Source organism: Schistocerca americana, chromosome 5 (genome assembly GCF_021461395.2).
Source record: "Schistocerca americana isolate TAMUIC-IGC-003095 chromosome 5, iqSchAmer2.1, whole genome shotgun sequence".
NCBI classification, from domain to species: domain Eukaryota; kingdom Metazoa; phylum Arthropoda; class Insecta; order Orthoptera; family Acrididae; genus Schistocerca; species Schistocerca americana.
Window position 1 is genome coordinate 608315567 of NC_060123.1, and position 17647 is coordinate 608333213.

Here is a 17647-nt window from a genome sequence, read left to right on the forward strand (position 1 = left end):
CAGCGTGCAATCATTCGTTTCCTGAATTTGCGTCGTGTGAAACCAATTGAAATTCATCGACAGTTGAAGGAGACATGTGGTGATGGAGTTATGGATGTGTCGAAAGAGCATTCGTGGGTACGACAGTTTAATGAAGGCAGAAAATCGTGTGACAACAAACCGAAACAACCTCGGGCTCGCACAAGCCGGTCTGACGACATGATCGAGAAAGTGGAGAGAATTGTTTTGGGTATCGCCGAATGACTGTTGAACAGATCGCCTCCAGAGTTGGCATTTCTGTGGGTTCTGTGCACACAATCCTGCATGACGACCTGAAAATGCGAAAAGTGTCATCCAGGTGGGTGCCACGAATGCTGACGGACGACGACATGGCTGCCCGTGTGGCATGTTGCCAAGCAATGTTGACGCGCAACGGCAGCATGAATGGGACTTTCTTTTCGTCGGTTGTGACAATGGATGAGACGTGGATGCCATTTTTCAATCCAGAAACAAAGCGCCAGTCAGCTCAATGGAAGCACACAGATTCACCGCCACCAAAAAAATTTCGGGTAACCGCCAGTGCTGAAAAAATGATGGTGTCCATGTTCTGGGAAAGCGAGGGCGTAAACCTTACCCATTGCGTTGCAAAGGGCACTACGGTAACAGGTGCATCCTACGAAAATGTTTTGAAGAACACATTCCTTCCTGCACTGCAACAAAAACGGCCGGGAAGGGCTGCGCGTGTGCTGTTTCACCAAGACAACGCACCCACACATCGAGCTAACGTTACGCAACAGTTTCTTCGTGATAACAACTTTGAAGTGATTCCTCATGCTCCCTACTCACCTGACCTGGCTCCTAGTGACTTTTGGCTTTTTCCAAAAATGAAAGACACTCTCCGTGGCCGCACATTCACCAGCCGTGCTGCTATTGCCACAGCGATTTTCCAGTGGTCAAAACAGACTCCTAAAGAAGCCTTCGCCGCTGCCATGGAATCATGGCGTCAGCGTTGTGAAAAATGTTGACGTCTGCAGGGCGATTACGTCCAGAAGTAACGCCAGTTTCATCGATTTCGGGTGAGTAGTTAATTAGAAAAAAAATCGGAGGCCTTAGAACTTGAATGCACCTCGTATAACTTGTAGCGTTGACCAGTTCGAAGTCACCTTCTGGCCAGTTCATTGTAAATTTGATACAAATGTAAACATTACACACTGAATTCTTCCGCACTAGCTATTGCCTCATTGCGTTCACTATTCAATGGTGGTAAACAACCTCACTTACACAGTGCTGAAACCACTCTCACTTCATACTTCACATCGATCATCCGTGACGGTGGACACTACACACGGGAGTAACAAGGTGCAGTTGTGGTGTTTATTAGGTAATGAAGTTAAATTAAGCCTGTTGTGACACAATTATTCATTTACCGCTGATGCTGTCAGTTGCTGTACTTGAGCATAAGTCTGGAGACATATACCAGCTTGTTCGTTCAGAACTAACATTCCACGGCATTTACACCTGAATTGGCCATTATTAAGTACAGTTTCAGGTTATATATGGTCCAGTCACTTCAGTGTGACCACTGCCAATATTCGACGTCATTGCGTAAGAAACACTCGCGAACGGCAGGCGGCAGCACCGTCACTGGGGGGTATACAAAGCCTGTCGAGGGGACGTGGAAAGCCAGTGGAGTTGTTGTCGTGTTGCAGAAACGGAATGATTTGTCTGGCGTCCAAAGGGACAATGGCTTCGGACTAACTGCGGACAAATTTCCGAAACAGGTGAGTTTGTGAACTGTTTACGTGCAGCCGTGGTTAAAGTATACTGTGTGTGGCAAAATGGCCCAATCGAAAATCGTTGCCAAGGCACCTGTGGTGCACCACGGGCCATAGATTACAGGGGTGAACGTCGGCTGTGGAGTTGAATACGGGCGATTAGACGCGCAACTGTTGAGCAACTGATCGCTCAGATGATGGTTCACCATGGACCATAGACGACAGGGTGAATGACGGCTGTGGAGTTGTATACGGGCCAATAGACGTGCAACTCTTGAGCAACTGATCGCTCAGATGATGGTTCACCGTGGGCCATAGACGACAGGGTGAAGGATGGCTGCACAGTTGTACAGGCGATTAGACGTGCAACTCTTGAGCAACTGATCGCTCAGATGATGGTTCACCACGGGCCATAGATGACAGAGGTGAATGACAGCTGCAGAGTTGTATATGGCTGATTAAACGACGACTCTTGAGCAACTGATCAGTCAGATGATGGTTCAGCATGGGCCATAGACGACAGGGTGAATGACGGCTGGAGAGCTGTACACGGGCGAATAGACGTGCAACTCTTGAGCAACTGATTGCTCAGATAATGGTTCACCACGGACCATAGATGACAGAGGTGAATGACAGTTGCAGAGTTGTATATGGCCGATTAGACGACAACTCTTGAGCAACTGATCATTCAGATGATGGTTCACCATAGGCCATAGACGGCAGGGTGAAGGATGGCTGCACAGTTGTACGGGCGATTAGACGTGCAACTCTTGAGCAACCGATCGCTCAGATGATGGTTCACACGGGCCATAGATGACAGAGGTGAATGACAGCTGCAGAGTTGTATATGGCTGATTAAACGACGACTCTTGAGCAACTGCTCAGTCAGACGATGGTTCAGCATGGGCCATAGACGACAGGGTGAATGACGGCTGGAGAGTTGTATACGGGCGAATACACGTGCAACTCTTGAGCAACTATTTGCTCAGATGATGGTTCACCACGGACCATGGACGACAAGGTGAATGACGGTTGGAGAGTTGTATACGGGCGAACAGACGTGCAACTCTTTAGCAACTGATCGCTCAGATGATGGTTCACCATGGACCATGGACGACAAGGTGAATGACGGCTGCAGAGTTGTATATGGGCGAATAGACGTGCAACTCTTGAGCAACTGATCGCTCAGATGATGGTTCACCATGGACCATAGACGAATAGACGATAAGGTGAATGACGGCTGCAGAGTTGTATACAAGCGAATAGACGTGCAACTCTTGAGCAACTAATCGCTCAGATGATGGTTCACCATGGACCATAGACAACAGGGTGAATGACGGCTGCAGAGTTGTATACGGGCGAATAGACGTCTGACTGTTGAGCACCTGATTGGTCAGATGATTGTTCACCATGGACCATAGACGACAGGGTAAATGATAGCTGCAGAGTTGTATACGGGCGAATAGACATGCAACTCTTGAGCAACTTATCGCTCAGATGATGGTTCAACGTGGACCATAGACAAATAGACGACAGGGTGAATGACGGCTGCAGAGTTGTATACGGCTGAATAGACATGCAACTCTTGAGCAACTGATCACACAGGTGATGGTTCACCATGGGCCATAGACGACAAACTATGGCTGCAGATTTGTACAAGGCCGATTAGACGTGCAACTGTTGGGCAACTGACCGCTCAGATGAACCAAGAGGCTACCAACAGCGTCTCCTCAACGACTGTTCAGCGAACATTACTGCATATGGGCCTCTGCACTAGGCGTCTGATTCACGCACCCTTGCTGACTGCTGTACATCGGCGACGAAGGCTTGAGTTTTCACACCACACCGCAAATGGACGTCCACTGATTGGTGACAGGTGACCTTTTCAGGTGAATCACATGTTATGCTTCATCAGAAACATGGCCGTTGGCGTGTACAGCTTGAGACGTCTGAAACTAAACACCCTGCTACAATCGTCGGAAGAGTATGATCTGGGGAACGTTCTCTGGCATTTTCTAGGTGATATCGTCAGTATAGAAGATTCGTCAACAAACACATGTATACAGCTATCCATGGGGACCATGTCCACATACATATTCCAATATTGGCGCTGGCATCAAATCTAAACTGATTCTGGTCGTATGTGAAGTATGTTAGCGGCAAGAAACAATCAATACCTTATCTGCGCGATAGCAATGGAGATACTATCGAAGACAGTGCTGCCAAAGCAGACTTACTAAATCCAGGCTTCTGAAATGCCTTCACAAAAGGAGACAAAGTAAATATTCCAGAATTCGAATCGAGTACAGCTGCCGGCATGAGTAACGTAGAAGCAAATATCCTCGGTCGTGATGGCTGGGTGTTGTGTGATGTCCTTAGGTTAGTTAGATTTAAGTAGTTCTAAGTTCTAGGGGACTGATGACCATAGATGTTAAGTCCCATAGTGCTCAGAGCCAGAGCCAAATATCCTCGGAGTAGTTAAGCAACTTAAATCACTTAATAAAAGCAAGTCTTCTGGTCCATACTGTATACCAATTAGGTTCCTATGCTGATGTATTAGCTCAATACTTAACAATCATTTACAACAGTTCGTTCGACGTAAGATCCGTACCCAAAGACTGGAAAGTAGCACAGGTCACACCAATATTCAAGAAAGGTCGTAAGAGTAATTCACTAAATTACAGGCCCATATCGTTAACGTTGATATGCACTAGGATTTTGGAACATATATGGTGTTCGAACAAAAAAAAATGGCTCTGAGCACTATGGGACTTAACATCTTAGGTCATCAGTCCCCTAGGACTTAGAACTACTTAAACCTAACTAACCTAAGGACATCACACAACACCCAGCCATCACGAGGCAGAGAAAATCCCTGACCCCGCCGGGAATCGAACCCGGGAACCCGGGCGTGGGAAGCGAGAACGCTACCGCACGACCACGAGATGCGGGCAGTTCGAACATTATGAATTACCTCGAAGATAACGGTCTATTGACACACAGTTTAACATGGGTTTAGAAAACATCGTTCCTGTGAAACACAACTATCTCTTTATTCACATGAAGTGTTAAGTAATATTGACAAGGGATTTCAGATCGATTCCGTATTTCTGGATTTCCGAACGGCTTTTGACACTGTACCACACAAGCGGATCGTAGTGACATTGCGTGCTTATGGAATATCGTCTCAGTTATGTGGATTTGTAATTTCCGGTCAGAGAGCTCAAAGTTCGTAGTAATTGACGGAAAGTCATCGAGTAAAACAGAAATGATTTCTGGCGTTCCCCAAGGTAGTGTTATAGTCCCTTTGCTGTTCCTTATCTATTTAAACGATTTGGGAGACAACCTGAGCAGCCGTCTTCGGTTGTTTGCAGATAACGCTGCCGTTTATTGACTAATAAAGCCATCAGAAGATCAAAACAAACTGCACAACGATTTAGAAAAAATATCTGAATGGTGCGAATAGTGGCAGTTGACCGTAAATAACGATAAGAGTGAGGTCATCCACATGAGTGCTAAAAGGAACTCGTTAAACTTCGGTTACACGATAAATCAGTCAAATCTAAAGACTGTAACTCCAACTAAATACCTAGGTATTACAATTACGAACAACTTAAATTGGAAGAAACACATAGAAAACGTTGTGGGGAAGGATAATGAAAGACTGCGTTTTATTGGCAGGGCACTTAGAAAATGTAACAGACCTAGACTAAGGACACTGCCTACGCTATGCTTGTCCGTCCTTTTTTAGAATACTGCTGCGCTGTGTGGGGAGTCCTCACCACTTACCAAATAGGACTGACGGAGTACATCAAACAAGTTCAAAGAAAGGTAGCAGGTTTTGTATTATCGCGAAATATGGGAGAGGGTGTCACAGAAATGATACAGGATTTGGTCTGCACATCATTAAAAGAAATTCCAATCACCAACTTTCCCCTCCGAAAGCGATAATATTTTGTTGACACCGACATAAATAGGGAGGAACGATCACCACGATAAAATAAGGGAAATCAGAGCTCGTACGGAAAGATATAGGTGTTCATTCATTCCGCACGCTATACGAGATTGTAATAATGCAGAATTGTGAAGGAGGTTCGATGAGCCATCTGCCAGGCACTTAAATGTGATTTGCAGAGTATCCATGTAGATGCATATGTAGATGAGGGCAATGCAACGTGTGACACAGTTCCTGTTGTACCTGCGGAGTTCGAAGAGCACCCTGATGGACTTACCGTACTCCGCTGTTCACGGAACTCGCCGGATTTAAAGCCAATCGAGAATTTGTGGGATCGGGCTATACGAGACATGGAACCTCAGCCGAGAAACCTCCGCTTGAGTCGGTATGGGTCCATGTTGTGTACATAGTTCCGCGTAGTCAGCGCGTACACAACTTTCCCACTAGAGCGCGCCCCGCTAAGCACAACAGCGTAGGCACAGCGCTCGTTCGTCTCCGCACTACGAGATGGCGCTACCTTAGAGACGGACCAAATTCTGCTTCCGCCGATCCGCGTATTAATATGTAACGCAGCCAATGAGATTGCTGCTAACGTATAACCTTTTCTCCTCGCGGATCACACTTGCGCAGTGATACCTGAACGTGCGAGCTATTATAACGAGTGTACAGACCTCTGATTAGTCAGTCTGCATTAGTCCGTACGAGTCTGCATTTATCTGCACCTGTCTGTACCAGTCTACATTAGTCTGTACCAGTCTGTAGTCAAGTTTCAGTCTGCGCCTAATAAGATTATCATATTCCTGTACATAGCCCTGAAGAGAAATGTATAGGCACTTCGTCAAGTATCAGAGATATGTGAGAATAAGATTAACGAACCAAGACCAAAGGAACTGTGGCCGTGCGGTTCTAGGCGCTACAGTCTGGAACCACGAGACCGCTACGGTCGCAGGTTCGAATCCTGCCTCGGGCATGGATGTGTGTGATGTCCTTAGGTTAGTTAGGTTTAAGTAGTTCTAAGTTCTAAGGGACTGATGACCATAGCAGTTGAATCCCATAGTGCTCAGAGCCATTTGAAGCAAAGGAACTTCCGATTGTCAATTGTAAACAGCATCCAGAATCAAGTTACGTAATGTCTATGTTTTTATTATTTTAATAGATGTGTGTGAAAATTAATCAAGTTCTGTTTAAAGTTGGTCACCGCCAATCTGCTACTGTAAGCGTGCAAGTGGCATTTCTACCGTCTAAATAACGGCACAAGATAAACACTCCACGATAAGACCAAGAGACGTAATGCTGACACTCGCCTACTTCGTTAGAGCGACAAGTCAAATAATCTGATGGTGTGTGTACCGAAGGTCTTACAGTACGCACACCACAGTCCACATCCCCGGCGGTACCTTCCAGAACCTGACTGTCTCTCTTCCTGCACGTCTCGCAGTCGTAAGAGGTGGTTGTTCGGGATTTCGACAGGTGGTCACATAAATCTGTGTGGACAGTGTAGTTTACTATGTAATTTTCACCTAAAAGTAGACGGAGTGGTCGTAATCGATCTGGGAAGTACCAAAAGAACGGCGATATCCATAGAATTATACCAGTGTTTCGTAATTTTTGCGTCGTTGTTGCATAGAACGGTGTCATTTTCCTGCGCGCTCCGACAGCAGCAGCGAAGTGAACGCGGGCCCCGCACACGAAAATGGTAAACGGCGGGCAGGCAGCCGGGACAAAGATTTGGGCCGACGTCTGTTTGAGTCCCGCGTAGCGGAAACAAGGCGCCCGCCTGACAGCGAACCTCAGAGGGAAATCCTGGCTGTGTATCCGACCGCCGCCCGTAAATCCGCACCCGAGGCGAGCCTCATCCGCACGGACGTAAAGTAGTTACCGCTCGCTCCTCTGTGTGTGTGTGCTCGCGCGCGGCGCTCTTTTTCCGCCCCGTATTTTTCCGCCTCTCTTCCTCCTCCTCCTCCTCCTCCTCTTCCTTTCCTTTCGGCCGCCTTCCTCGGCCAGAGTCAATCCGGCCGCCTCCGGCCAGCGTCGCCTCCGGACGCCCGTCGCTCCGTGCGCGGCGCCGCCCCCGCAGGTCGGCCAGCGGAGCCCGGGGCCGGCGGCGCCGCCTCAGCGCCGCGTTATTAGATTTACGTACGTAATCACTGGCCGGGTCGCGACCGCCACCGGGACGCACAGTGGCGGCGGCGGCGGCGGCGGCGGCGGCAGCAGCGCCCGCCCGTCCCTGGCCCGGACTGCGAGCGAAATCTCATTTCTGCCGCGTCCTCCGCGCTGGGGATTTTTATTTCTCCCGGGACGCCGGCCGTCGGCTAACTGGCATAAAACGGCGGTAAACGTGATGCGCCCACCCTACCCGGCACCCGTAAGGCATGCCGGACGGATGTTCACCAATACACTTTGTTACCCGACTTCTATTTCACGGTCTACCCTCGCTGTTGTTAAAAAGGCGGTAAGGCAACAGTATCCTGTGACATTGCTGACTTTTGCTAGGATCATTACTTTAGTACCAATCAAGGCATCCTACGTACTGTAGTAGGCAGCTGAGGTCATTACACGGTGGTTGGACAAAAATACGGAGACACCGCGACAAATCCATGCTCACAGTTGCTGGCCATGCCTGCGAGTTGCGCTCTTGTATTCGACAACGAACGGCACCTGCGTAGTGTCTTTGGTACGTTGCAAGTGTTAGTCATGGGCAGAAAATAGTGTTCACCGTTGCTGTAACGGAATTATTTCCGAGCTAACAAGGGGATCGTACGATTGTGGTTCACATTGTGTAACCTCCCCTTCATACTTGTTTCTCTAGGAAATTAAACCAAAATTTACCCCTCACTGTGTAAAACACTACTATCAGAACTATACTGAAGCGTCAAACAAACTGGTACAGGCATGCGTATTCAGATACAGAGATATGTAAACAGCCAGAAAACGGCGTTGCGATCTTGCCTATACAGGGTGTTACAAAAAGGTACGGTCAAACTTTCAGGAAACATTCCTCACACACAAATAAAGAGAAGATGTTATGTGGAAATGTGTCCGGAAACGCTTAATTTCCATGTTAGAGCTCATTTTAGTTTCGTCAGTATGTACTGTACTTCCTCGATTCACCACCATGATTTCGTACGGGATACTCTACCTGTGCTGCTAGAACATGTGCCTTTACAAGTACGACACAACATGTGGTTCATGCACGATGGAGCTCCTGCACATTTCAGTCGAAGTGTTCGTACGCTTCTCAACAACAGATTCGGTGACCGATGGATTGGTAGAGGCGGACCAATTCCATGCCCTCCACGCTCTCCTGACCTCAACCCTCTTGACTTTCATTTATGGGGGCATTAGAAAGCTCTTGTCTACGCGACCCCGGTACCAAGTGTAGAGACTCTTCGTGCTCGTATTGTGGATACAATACGCCATTCTCCAGGGCTGCATCAACGCATCAGGGATTCCATGCGACGGTGGGTGGATGCACGTATCCTCGCTAACGGAGGACATTTTGAACATTTCCTGTAACAAAGTGTTTGAAGTCACGCTGGTACGTTCTGTTGCTTTGTGTTTCCATTACATGATTAATGTGATTTGAAGAGAAGTAATAAAATGAGCTCTAACATGGAAAGTAAGCGTTTCCGGACACATGTCCACACAACAACGTATTTTCTTTCTATGTGTGTGAGGAATGTTTCCTGAAAGTTTGGCCGTACCTTTTTGTAACACCCTGTATAAGACAACATGTGCCTGGTGCAGTCGTTATATCCCTTACTGCTGCTGCAATAGCAGGTTATCATGATTTAAGTGAATTTGAACGTGGTGTTATAGTCGGCGCACGAGCGATGGCACACAGTACATCTCAGGTACCGATATAGTGGGGATTTTCCTGTACCACAATTTCTCGACCGCACCGCCAGTACTCTACTGGTCATTAACATTGCTACACCACGAAGATGACCTGCTACAGACACGAAATTTAACCGACAGGAAGAAGATGCTGTGATATGCAAATGATTAGCTTTTCAGAGCATTCACACAAGGTTGGCGCCGGTGGCGACACCTACAACGTGCTGACATGAGGAAAGTTTCCAACCGATTTCTCATACACAAACAGCAGTTGACCGGCGTTGCCTGTCGACACGTTGTTGTGATGCCTCGTGTAAGGAGGAGAAATGCGTACCATCACGTTTCCGACTTCGATAAAGGTCGGATTGTAGCCTATCACGATTGCGGTTTATCTTATTGCGACATTGCTGCTCGCGTTGGTCGAGATCCAATGACTGTTAGCAGAATATGGAATTGGTGGGTTCAGGAGGGTAATACGGAACCCCGTGCCGGATCCCAACGGCCTCGTATCACTAGCAGTCGAGATGACAGGCATCTTATCCGCATGGCTGTAACGGATCGTGCAGCCACACCTCGATCCCTGAGTCAACAGATGGGGACGATTGCAAAACAACAGCACGAACAGCTCGACGACGTTTGCAGCAGCATGGAGTATCAGCTCGGAGACCGTGGCTGTGGTTACCCTCGACGCTGCATCACAGAGAGCAGCGCCTGCGTTGGTGTACTCAACGACGAACCTGGGTGCAAGAATGGCAAAACGTCATTATTTCGGATGAATCGAGGTTCTGTTTACAGCAGCATGATGGTCGTATCCGTGTTTGGCGACATCGCGGTGAACGCACATTGGAAGCGTGTATTCGTCATCGCCATACTGGCGAATCACCCAGCGTGATGGTATGGGGTGCCATTGGTTACATGATTCGGTCACCTCTTGTTCGCATTGACGGCACTTTGAACAGTGGGCGTTACATTTCAGATTTATTAAGACCCGTGACTCTACCTTTTATTCGATCCTTGCGAAACCCTACATTTCAGCAGGATAATGCACGACCGAATGTTGCAGGTCCTGTACGGGCCTTTCTGGATACAGAAAATGTTCGACTGCTGCCCTGGCCAGCTCATTCTCCAGATCTCTCACCAATTGAAAACGTCTGGCCAATGGTGGCGGAGAAACTGGCTCGTCACAATACGCCAGTCACTACTCGTGATGAACTGTGGTATCGTGTTGAAGCTGCATGGGCAGCTGTACCTGTACCCGCCATCCAAGCTCTGTTTGACTCAATGCCCAGGCGTATCAAGGCCGTTATTATGGCCAGAGGTGGTTGTTCTAGGTACTGATTTCTCAGGATCTATGCACCCCAATTGCGTGAAAATGTAATCACATGTCATTTCTAGTATAATATATTTGTCCAATGAATACCCATTTATTATCTGCATTTCTTTTTGGTGTAGCAATTTTAATGGCCAGTAGTGTATTTCCGAGCTAACAAGGGGATCGTACGAAACGTATTACACTAACGTGATTCACATTGTGTAACCTCACCTTCATACTTGTTTCTGTAGGAAATTAAACCAAACTTTACCCCTCACTCTGTTAAAATCTACGTATTATCAGAACTACAATGAAGCGCCAGACAAACTGGTAGAGGCATGCGTGTTCAGATACAGAGATACGTAAACACCCGGAATACGGCGTTCGGGTCTTGCCTATATAAGATAACAAGTGTTTGGGGAAGTCGTTAGATCGCTTACTGCTGCTACAATGGCAGGTTATCAGGATTTAAAATGGTGTTATAGTCGGCGCACGACCGATGGGACACAGTACCTCTGAGGTATCGATGAAATGTGCATTTTTCCCTACGGCCATTTCCCGACCGTACCGTAAATATTAAGAATGCGGTAAAACATCAAATCTTCCACATCGCAGCGGCCAGAAAAAGATCCTGCAAGAACGGGACCAGCGACGACTGAAGAGAATCGTTCAGCCGGCCGCTGTGGACAGCTTCAGTCTGGAACCGCGCGACGGTCGCAGGTTCGAATCCTGCATCGGGCATGGATGTGTGTGATGTCCTTAGGTTAGTTAGGTTTAAGTAGTTCTAAGTTCTAGGGGACTGATGACCTTAGATCTTAAGTGCCATAGTGCTCAGAGCCATTTGAACCAGAATCGTTCAACGTGACAGAAGTGCAAACCTTCCGCAAATTGCTACAGATTTCAATGCTGGACCATCAATAAGTGTCAGCGTGCGAACCATTCAACGAAACATCATAGATATCGGCTTTCAGAGCTGAAGCTCCACTCGTGTACCTTTCATGACTGAACGACACAAAGCTTTACGCCTCGCCTGGGCCGGCCAACATCGACATTGGACTATTGATGAAACATGTTGCGTGGTCGGAAGTGTCTCGTTTGAATTGTATCGATCGGATGGATATGGAGACAACCTCGCGAATCCATGGATCCTGCATGTCTGTAGGGAACTGTTCAAGTTTGTGGAGGCTCTGTAATAGAGCGGAGCGAGAGAAGCTGGAGAGACATGTGACCCATGGTACGTCTGGATAAGACTGAGACAAGTGACACTTGCATTATTTCCGTGACAAGTGACACTTCCTGTCTGATTACCTGCATCCATTCATGTCCATTGTTAATTCCGACGGACTTGGGCAATTCCAGCAGGATAATGCGACACCCCACACGTCCATAACTGCTACAGAGTGGCTCCAGGAACTCTTATGAGTTTAAACACTTCCGATGGCCATCAAACTCCCCAGTCATGAGCAATATTGAGCATATCTGAGATGCCTCACAACGTGCTGTTCAGAAAAGATCACCTCTCGTGCTCTTACGGATTCATGGTGTCAGTTCCCTCTAGCACTACTTCAGACATTAGTCGAGTCCATGCCACGTCATGTTGCGGAACTTCTGTGTGCTCTTGAGGATCCTACACGATATACGGCAGGTGTACCAGTTTCTTTGGCTCTTCAGTATATGTCCCCATATTATCCAACTTAAACTCGAACGCTAACCGTTGACTAAACAGAGCCTAATTTGGATTGGACTATATTAAATGTACAATTGAAGCAAAACAATTGCCTGGCCCTAACCGAAATTTCCACTTGCCTCGCGTCTTGGCAACATTGTTGCAGATTTCTCGAAATCACAGCAGCAAACAGCAAGCAGGCAGTAGCTAAGCTAGATTTCTATTTCCAAATAAAATTTCAAAACTTTATTCAAATTGTGAAATGTGATAGTGCTTAATAATAAACAGTGGCACGCAGAGAGTAAATGTTCCTATGAAATGACATTCCAAGACAATGATTTTAGAATGAAATATCTGTTCAAAAAGACAAAGTAAAGCTTCTCGTGAACGTCGCACATAACATAAGTCTGAACAGTACTAAGCTTAACAAAGTGAACGATGATGTAAAGAGGGTACAATGTTAACAGAGAATTTCTGCAGAAGTCAAACAGCTTAATCAATTAATATGTTAATGCATGACTCAGGGAAGTGGGGTGGTCTTTCTGTCAGCTCTGAGCAAATGAAGAAAGTTAAGTAGCTGACAATACTCATTCTGGCAAACTAACTGCGCAGTGCTGCAGTCTTACCTCAAGCTTCTTCTATTCAAAAAAATAAAAACATTATTCAAAATTTCTCTTCGCTTCCTAGTACATACATCTTATTATCCTTTACAATCAATCTTCCTCCATCTAACAGATATCATTACAAGTCGACACGGCGCTACCAAATATGTCCATCACCTACCACGCTTCAGCTAATAATGCATCAGATTGCGCAGAGGCAAAGACTGTGCCACATGAAGACCAGATATTGCTTAGCAGTGACGTAACTTGGTCTCTCTCTCTGACGTGTTTATTGATAACATACAAAAATCAGAATGCCATGACCAGCTTACAATGGGGCGTGTTGGGAATGACTTGGACTTCAGCATATGTTAAGAGGAAGACTTAACTCCAAAACCGTTTTCGAGAAAGTAGAGTTTAAAAATACACTCCTGGAAATTGAAATAAGAACACCGTGAATTCATTGTCCCAGGAAGGGGAAACTTTATTGACACGTTCCTGGGGTCAGATACATCACATGATCACACTGACAGAACCACAGGCACATAGACACAGGCAACAGAGCATGCACAATGTCGGCACTAGTACAGTGTATATCCACCTTTCGCAGCAATGCAGGCTGCTATTCTCCCATGGAGACGATCGTAGAGATGCTGGATGTAGTCCTGTGGAACGGCTTGCCATGCCATTTCCACCTGGCCCCTCAGTTGGACCAGCGTTCGTGCTGGACGTGCAGACCGCGTGAGACGACGCTTCATCCAGTCCCAAACATGCTCAGTGGGGGACAGATCCGGAGATCTTGCTGGCCAGGTTAGTTGACTTACACCTTCTAGAGCACGTTGGGTGGCACGGGATACATGCGGACGTGCATTGTCCTGTTGGAACAGCAAGTTCCCTTGCCGGTCTAGGAATGGTAGAACGATGGGTTCGATGACGGTTTGGATGTACCGTGCACTATTCAGTGTCCCCTCGACGATCACCAGTGGTGTACGGCCAGTGTAGGAGATCGCTCTCCACACCATGATGCCGGGTGTTGGCCCTGTGTGCCTCGGTCGTATGCAGTCCTGATTGTGGCGCTCACCTGCACGGCGCCAAACACGCATACGACCATCATTGGCACCAAGGCAGAAGCGACTCTCGTCGCTGAAGACGACACGTCTCCATTCGTCCCTCCATTCACGCCTGTCGCGACACCACTGGAGGCGGGCTGCACGATGTTGGGGCGTGAGCGGAAGACGGCCTAACGGTGTGCGGGACCGTAGCCCAGCTTCATGGAGACGGTTGCGAATGGTCCTCGCCGATACCCCAGGAGCAACAGTGTCCCTAATTTGCTGGGAAGTGGCGGTGCGGTCCCCTACGGCACTGCGTAGGATCCTACGGTCTTGGCGTGCATCCGTGCGTCGCTGCGGTCCGGTCCCAGGTCGACGGGCACGTGCACCTTCCGCCGACCACTGGCGACAACATCGATGTACTGTGGAGACCTCACGCCCCACGTGTTGAGCAATTCGGCGGTACGTCCACCCGGCCTCCCGCATGCCCACTATACGCCCTCGCTCAGAGTCCGTCAACTGCACATACGGTTCACGTCCACGCTGTCGCGTCATGCTACCAGTGTTAAAGACTGCGATGGAGCTCCGTATGCCACGGCAAACTGGCTGACACTGACGGCGGCGGTGCACAAATGCTGCGCAGCTAGCGCCATTCGACGGCCGACACCGCGGTTCCTGGTGTGTCCGCTGTGCCGTGCGTGTGATCATTGCTTGTACAGCCCTCTCGCAGTGTCCGGAGCAAGTATGGTGGGTCTGACACACCGGTGTCAATGTGTTCTTTTTTCCATTTCCAGGAGTGTATTAGGCATGCTTATTACCTTTGTATGATCGCACTTATTGAACAAGTCCGTAGCAGAGCGAGTAAGCGCATAGTTTCCTAGTCACGTGGTTTGTGGACCGAATCTCGGTGCCAGTACTCGTGTTTTCCCTTTTTCTTTCATTCCCATGCAAAACTAACGACGGATTTCTTACGACTGTCACCCGAGCCATCAGAAACAGCTCCATGTGCGCAAGTGACTTTCGGTTGGTGGATGGAGAACAGGAACGGCATTCACAAAGCCACGTAATACTTCACTCCTATATTAGCTCCCCGAGATAGTTCGTTCGTCTTGCTCCAATGTGTCTGATATTACGAGTAAATGGAGTGATGTGCCCTTTACTTCTTCAGCAAGAGAAATTGAGCCTGATTATGAAGTCGAATCTTTGTACAGTGAGGTTTCAAATGTGCGATTAAAAATGGCGGTCGTGTATAGCGAACAGCAATTTCTCAAAAACAACCTTATCGCTTCGAATCCCTCTGCAATGATAAGATAAGAAAACATGAATATTGCGAAAGAGATATCTTGAAATACTACCGAAGAAACAAATCATGTTAAAAAAACGAACTAATTGCACAAAAAGTGATCGACGAAGGAGATCTGTTTTTGAAGAAACCGAAGAAGTTACTTCATGTCCATCAGACTATTACAAGCCCGAAGAGAAACAGGCGAAACTGGACAGCGACTATGTTCCGCAGGATTACAAGGTTAGGGTCATGTCTGGCGAGAGAGCATCCACAACCAAATTTGTCAATTTGCACAGCCATAGCAAAATTCTTGTTAGGATTATGAGGGAATGAAAAAAAGATAGTGGTATAGAGAATCGACTGAATCTCAGGCTTATCAAACCAAGTGCTTACTCAGTTGGCGGCGGGCTCCTAAAAAAAAGAATATCGTGAAAAGATTATAAGAGCGGCTAAAATTATTGAAGCTGATTTTCTTAAGGCGGCTGAGATTAGTGTCTTCCTGTTTACATATGAAGTCCTAGTGGTGCCCTACACACCCTGTCAGTACGCGTCACATCGGTGAGAGGAAGTTCGTACGGTTTCTCTTGTAAGTCGAATGTGTGCAAATATTTTGTGGGTGCTTGGGGAAGCAAGATAGCAGGAGTATTTCGTCCTTCAAGAGGAACCGCCTTGAAGATTTATACCGCATACAGGAAAAGCGGAAAAATATCATCTCCTGAGTCAGAACGCAGACGGAAGTATGTGTTGCGTTATCGTGACAGGCGCTCATTGACGAGGATTGTCACGTAAAATAAGAAAACGACAGCTGTAAAAGACACTGCAGAACTAAACGTCACACTAGCGAACACTGTCAGCACCAAAACAACACGAAGAAAGCTTCATAAGCTGTGAGTTGTAGGGGGAGCTACATCAGTAATTCAGACATCCGTATCAGTAAAACGTGCTGCCCAGGTCATAGAACTTGGACTACAAACCAATGAAAGGTAGTCATTTGGTCATATCAGTGTTACTGGTCACTGTTTCCATCTTCTGGCAGCGTTTACGTCCCAAGAATGGAACATGGAGGGGTTCAGCGATGATTCGGGCAGCCATTTCTGGTATTCCAGGGGCCCCAAGGTTACTCTGCAAAGTCACATTGCTACCAAGGACTATATTACCATGTTGGCTGATCAAGTCCATCCTATGATACAACGTTTATCACCCTATGCGGATCCCTTGCTCCAAGATGACAGCACCCTGTTCTCACAGCTCGCATCTTACGGCACAAGAATCAGCTGTCTTATCTACTCGCGTTGCAAAAGTCACCACTGAGCCTTTCTGGTCTACTTTGGAGAGGAGGGTGTGTCATTGCTATCCATCTCGATTATCGTTGCGTGAATTAGAGACCATTTTGCGCGAAGACTATCACATCCCCTTGCAAACGACACATGACCTGTACGCATACATTCTAACGCGACTGGAAACTCTTTTGAATGACAACGGTATTGCATTTTGTTTCCATATTTTAGTCTCACCCTCCCCCACCCCCCACCCACCCCCCACCCCCCACCACCACCACGCTCCCTGTATTAATCGGTGTATACGTCCAAGGTGGAACGCGCAACTGTCGTTTGCACACGACACCATACTTGGATGAGCTCCTTTATTTACCTGACGTGGCATTTACTAAATAATTCTAAACTGTCATTGACAGCTTAAGCTGTGAGGGAGCAGTATAGTTCGCTCAAGTTTATGTGTGTCTACTTCATTTTTTTTCTTTTCGTTTCCTTGTGCTAACGAGTCTCGCACTGAGGATTAGATTGTGATATGTGGATAACTGCTTTCTATGTACACAATGTGATATGCGCTTGGCGAGCGATACTAAAGGGACAGTCTTGGAACGCTTTGTGTTAGCCAAAATGGATAATTCTAGTATGGGCAGGGACAGGGAAGTGTTATCAGGGATCGACAGATGGCAGCATGTTCGTTCAAAGTAAATCACCGAAATAATTAGTGCCGGCCGGTGTGGCCGAGCGGTTCTAGGCCCTCCAGTCTGAAAACGCGCGACCGCTCCGATCGCAGGTTCGAATCATACCTCGGACATGGATGTGTGTGATATCCTTAGGTTAGTTAGGTTTAAATAGTTCTGAGTTCTAGGGGATTGAGGACCTCATATTTTAAGTCCCATACTGCTCAGAGAGATTTTTG

At 47.4% G+C, this 17647-nt stretch overlaps 1 protein-coding gene across 1 annotated transcript in view; it reads right to left on the bottom strand.

Annotated features, from left to right (window-relative positions):
• Window positions 1–7561: 7561 nt before the first annotated feature.
• Window positions 7562–17647, bottom strand: part of LOC124616583 — a 45099-nt gene continuing 35013 nt past the window's right edge. The window contains exon 3 of the mRNA XM_047144904.1: window positions 7562–7936. Within this exon, the coding sequence (XP_047000860.1) occupies window positions 7562–7936 (375 nt within the window). The remainder of the gene's footprint in view (window positions 7937–17647) is intronic.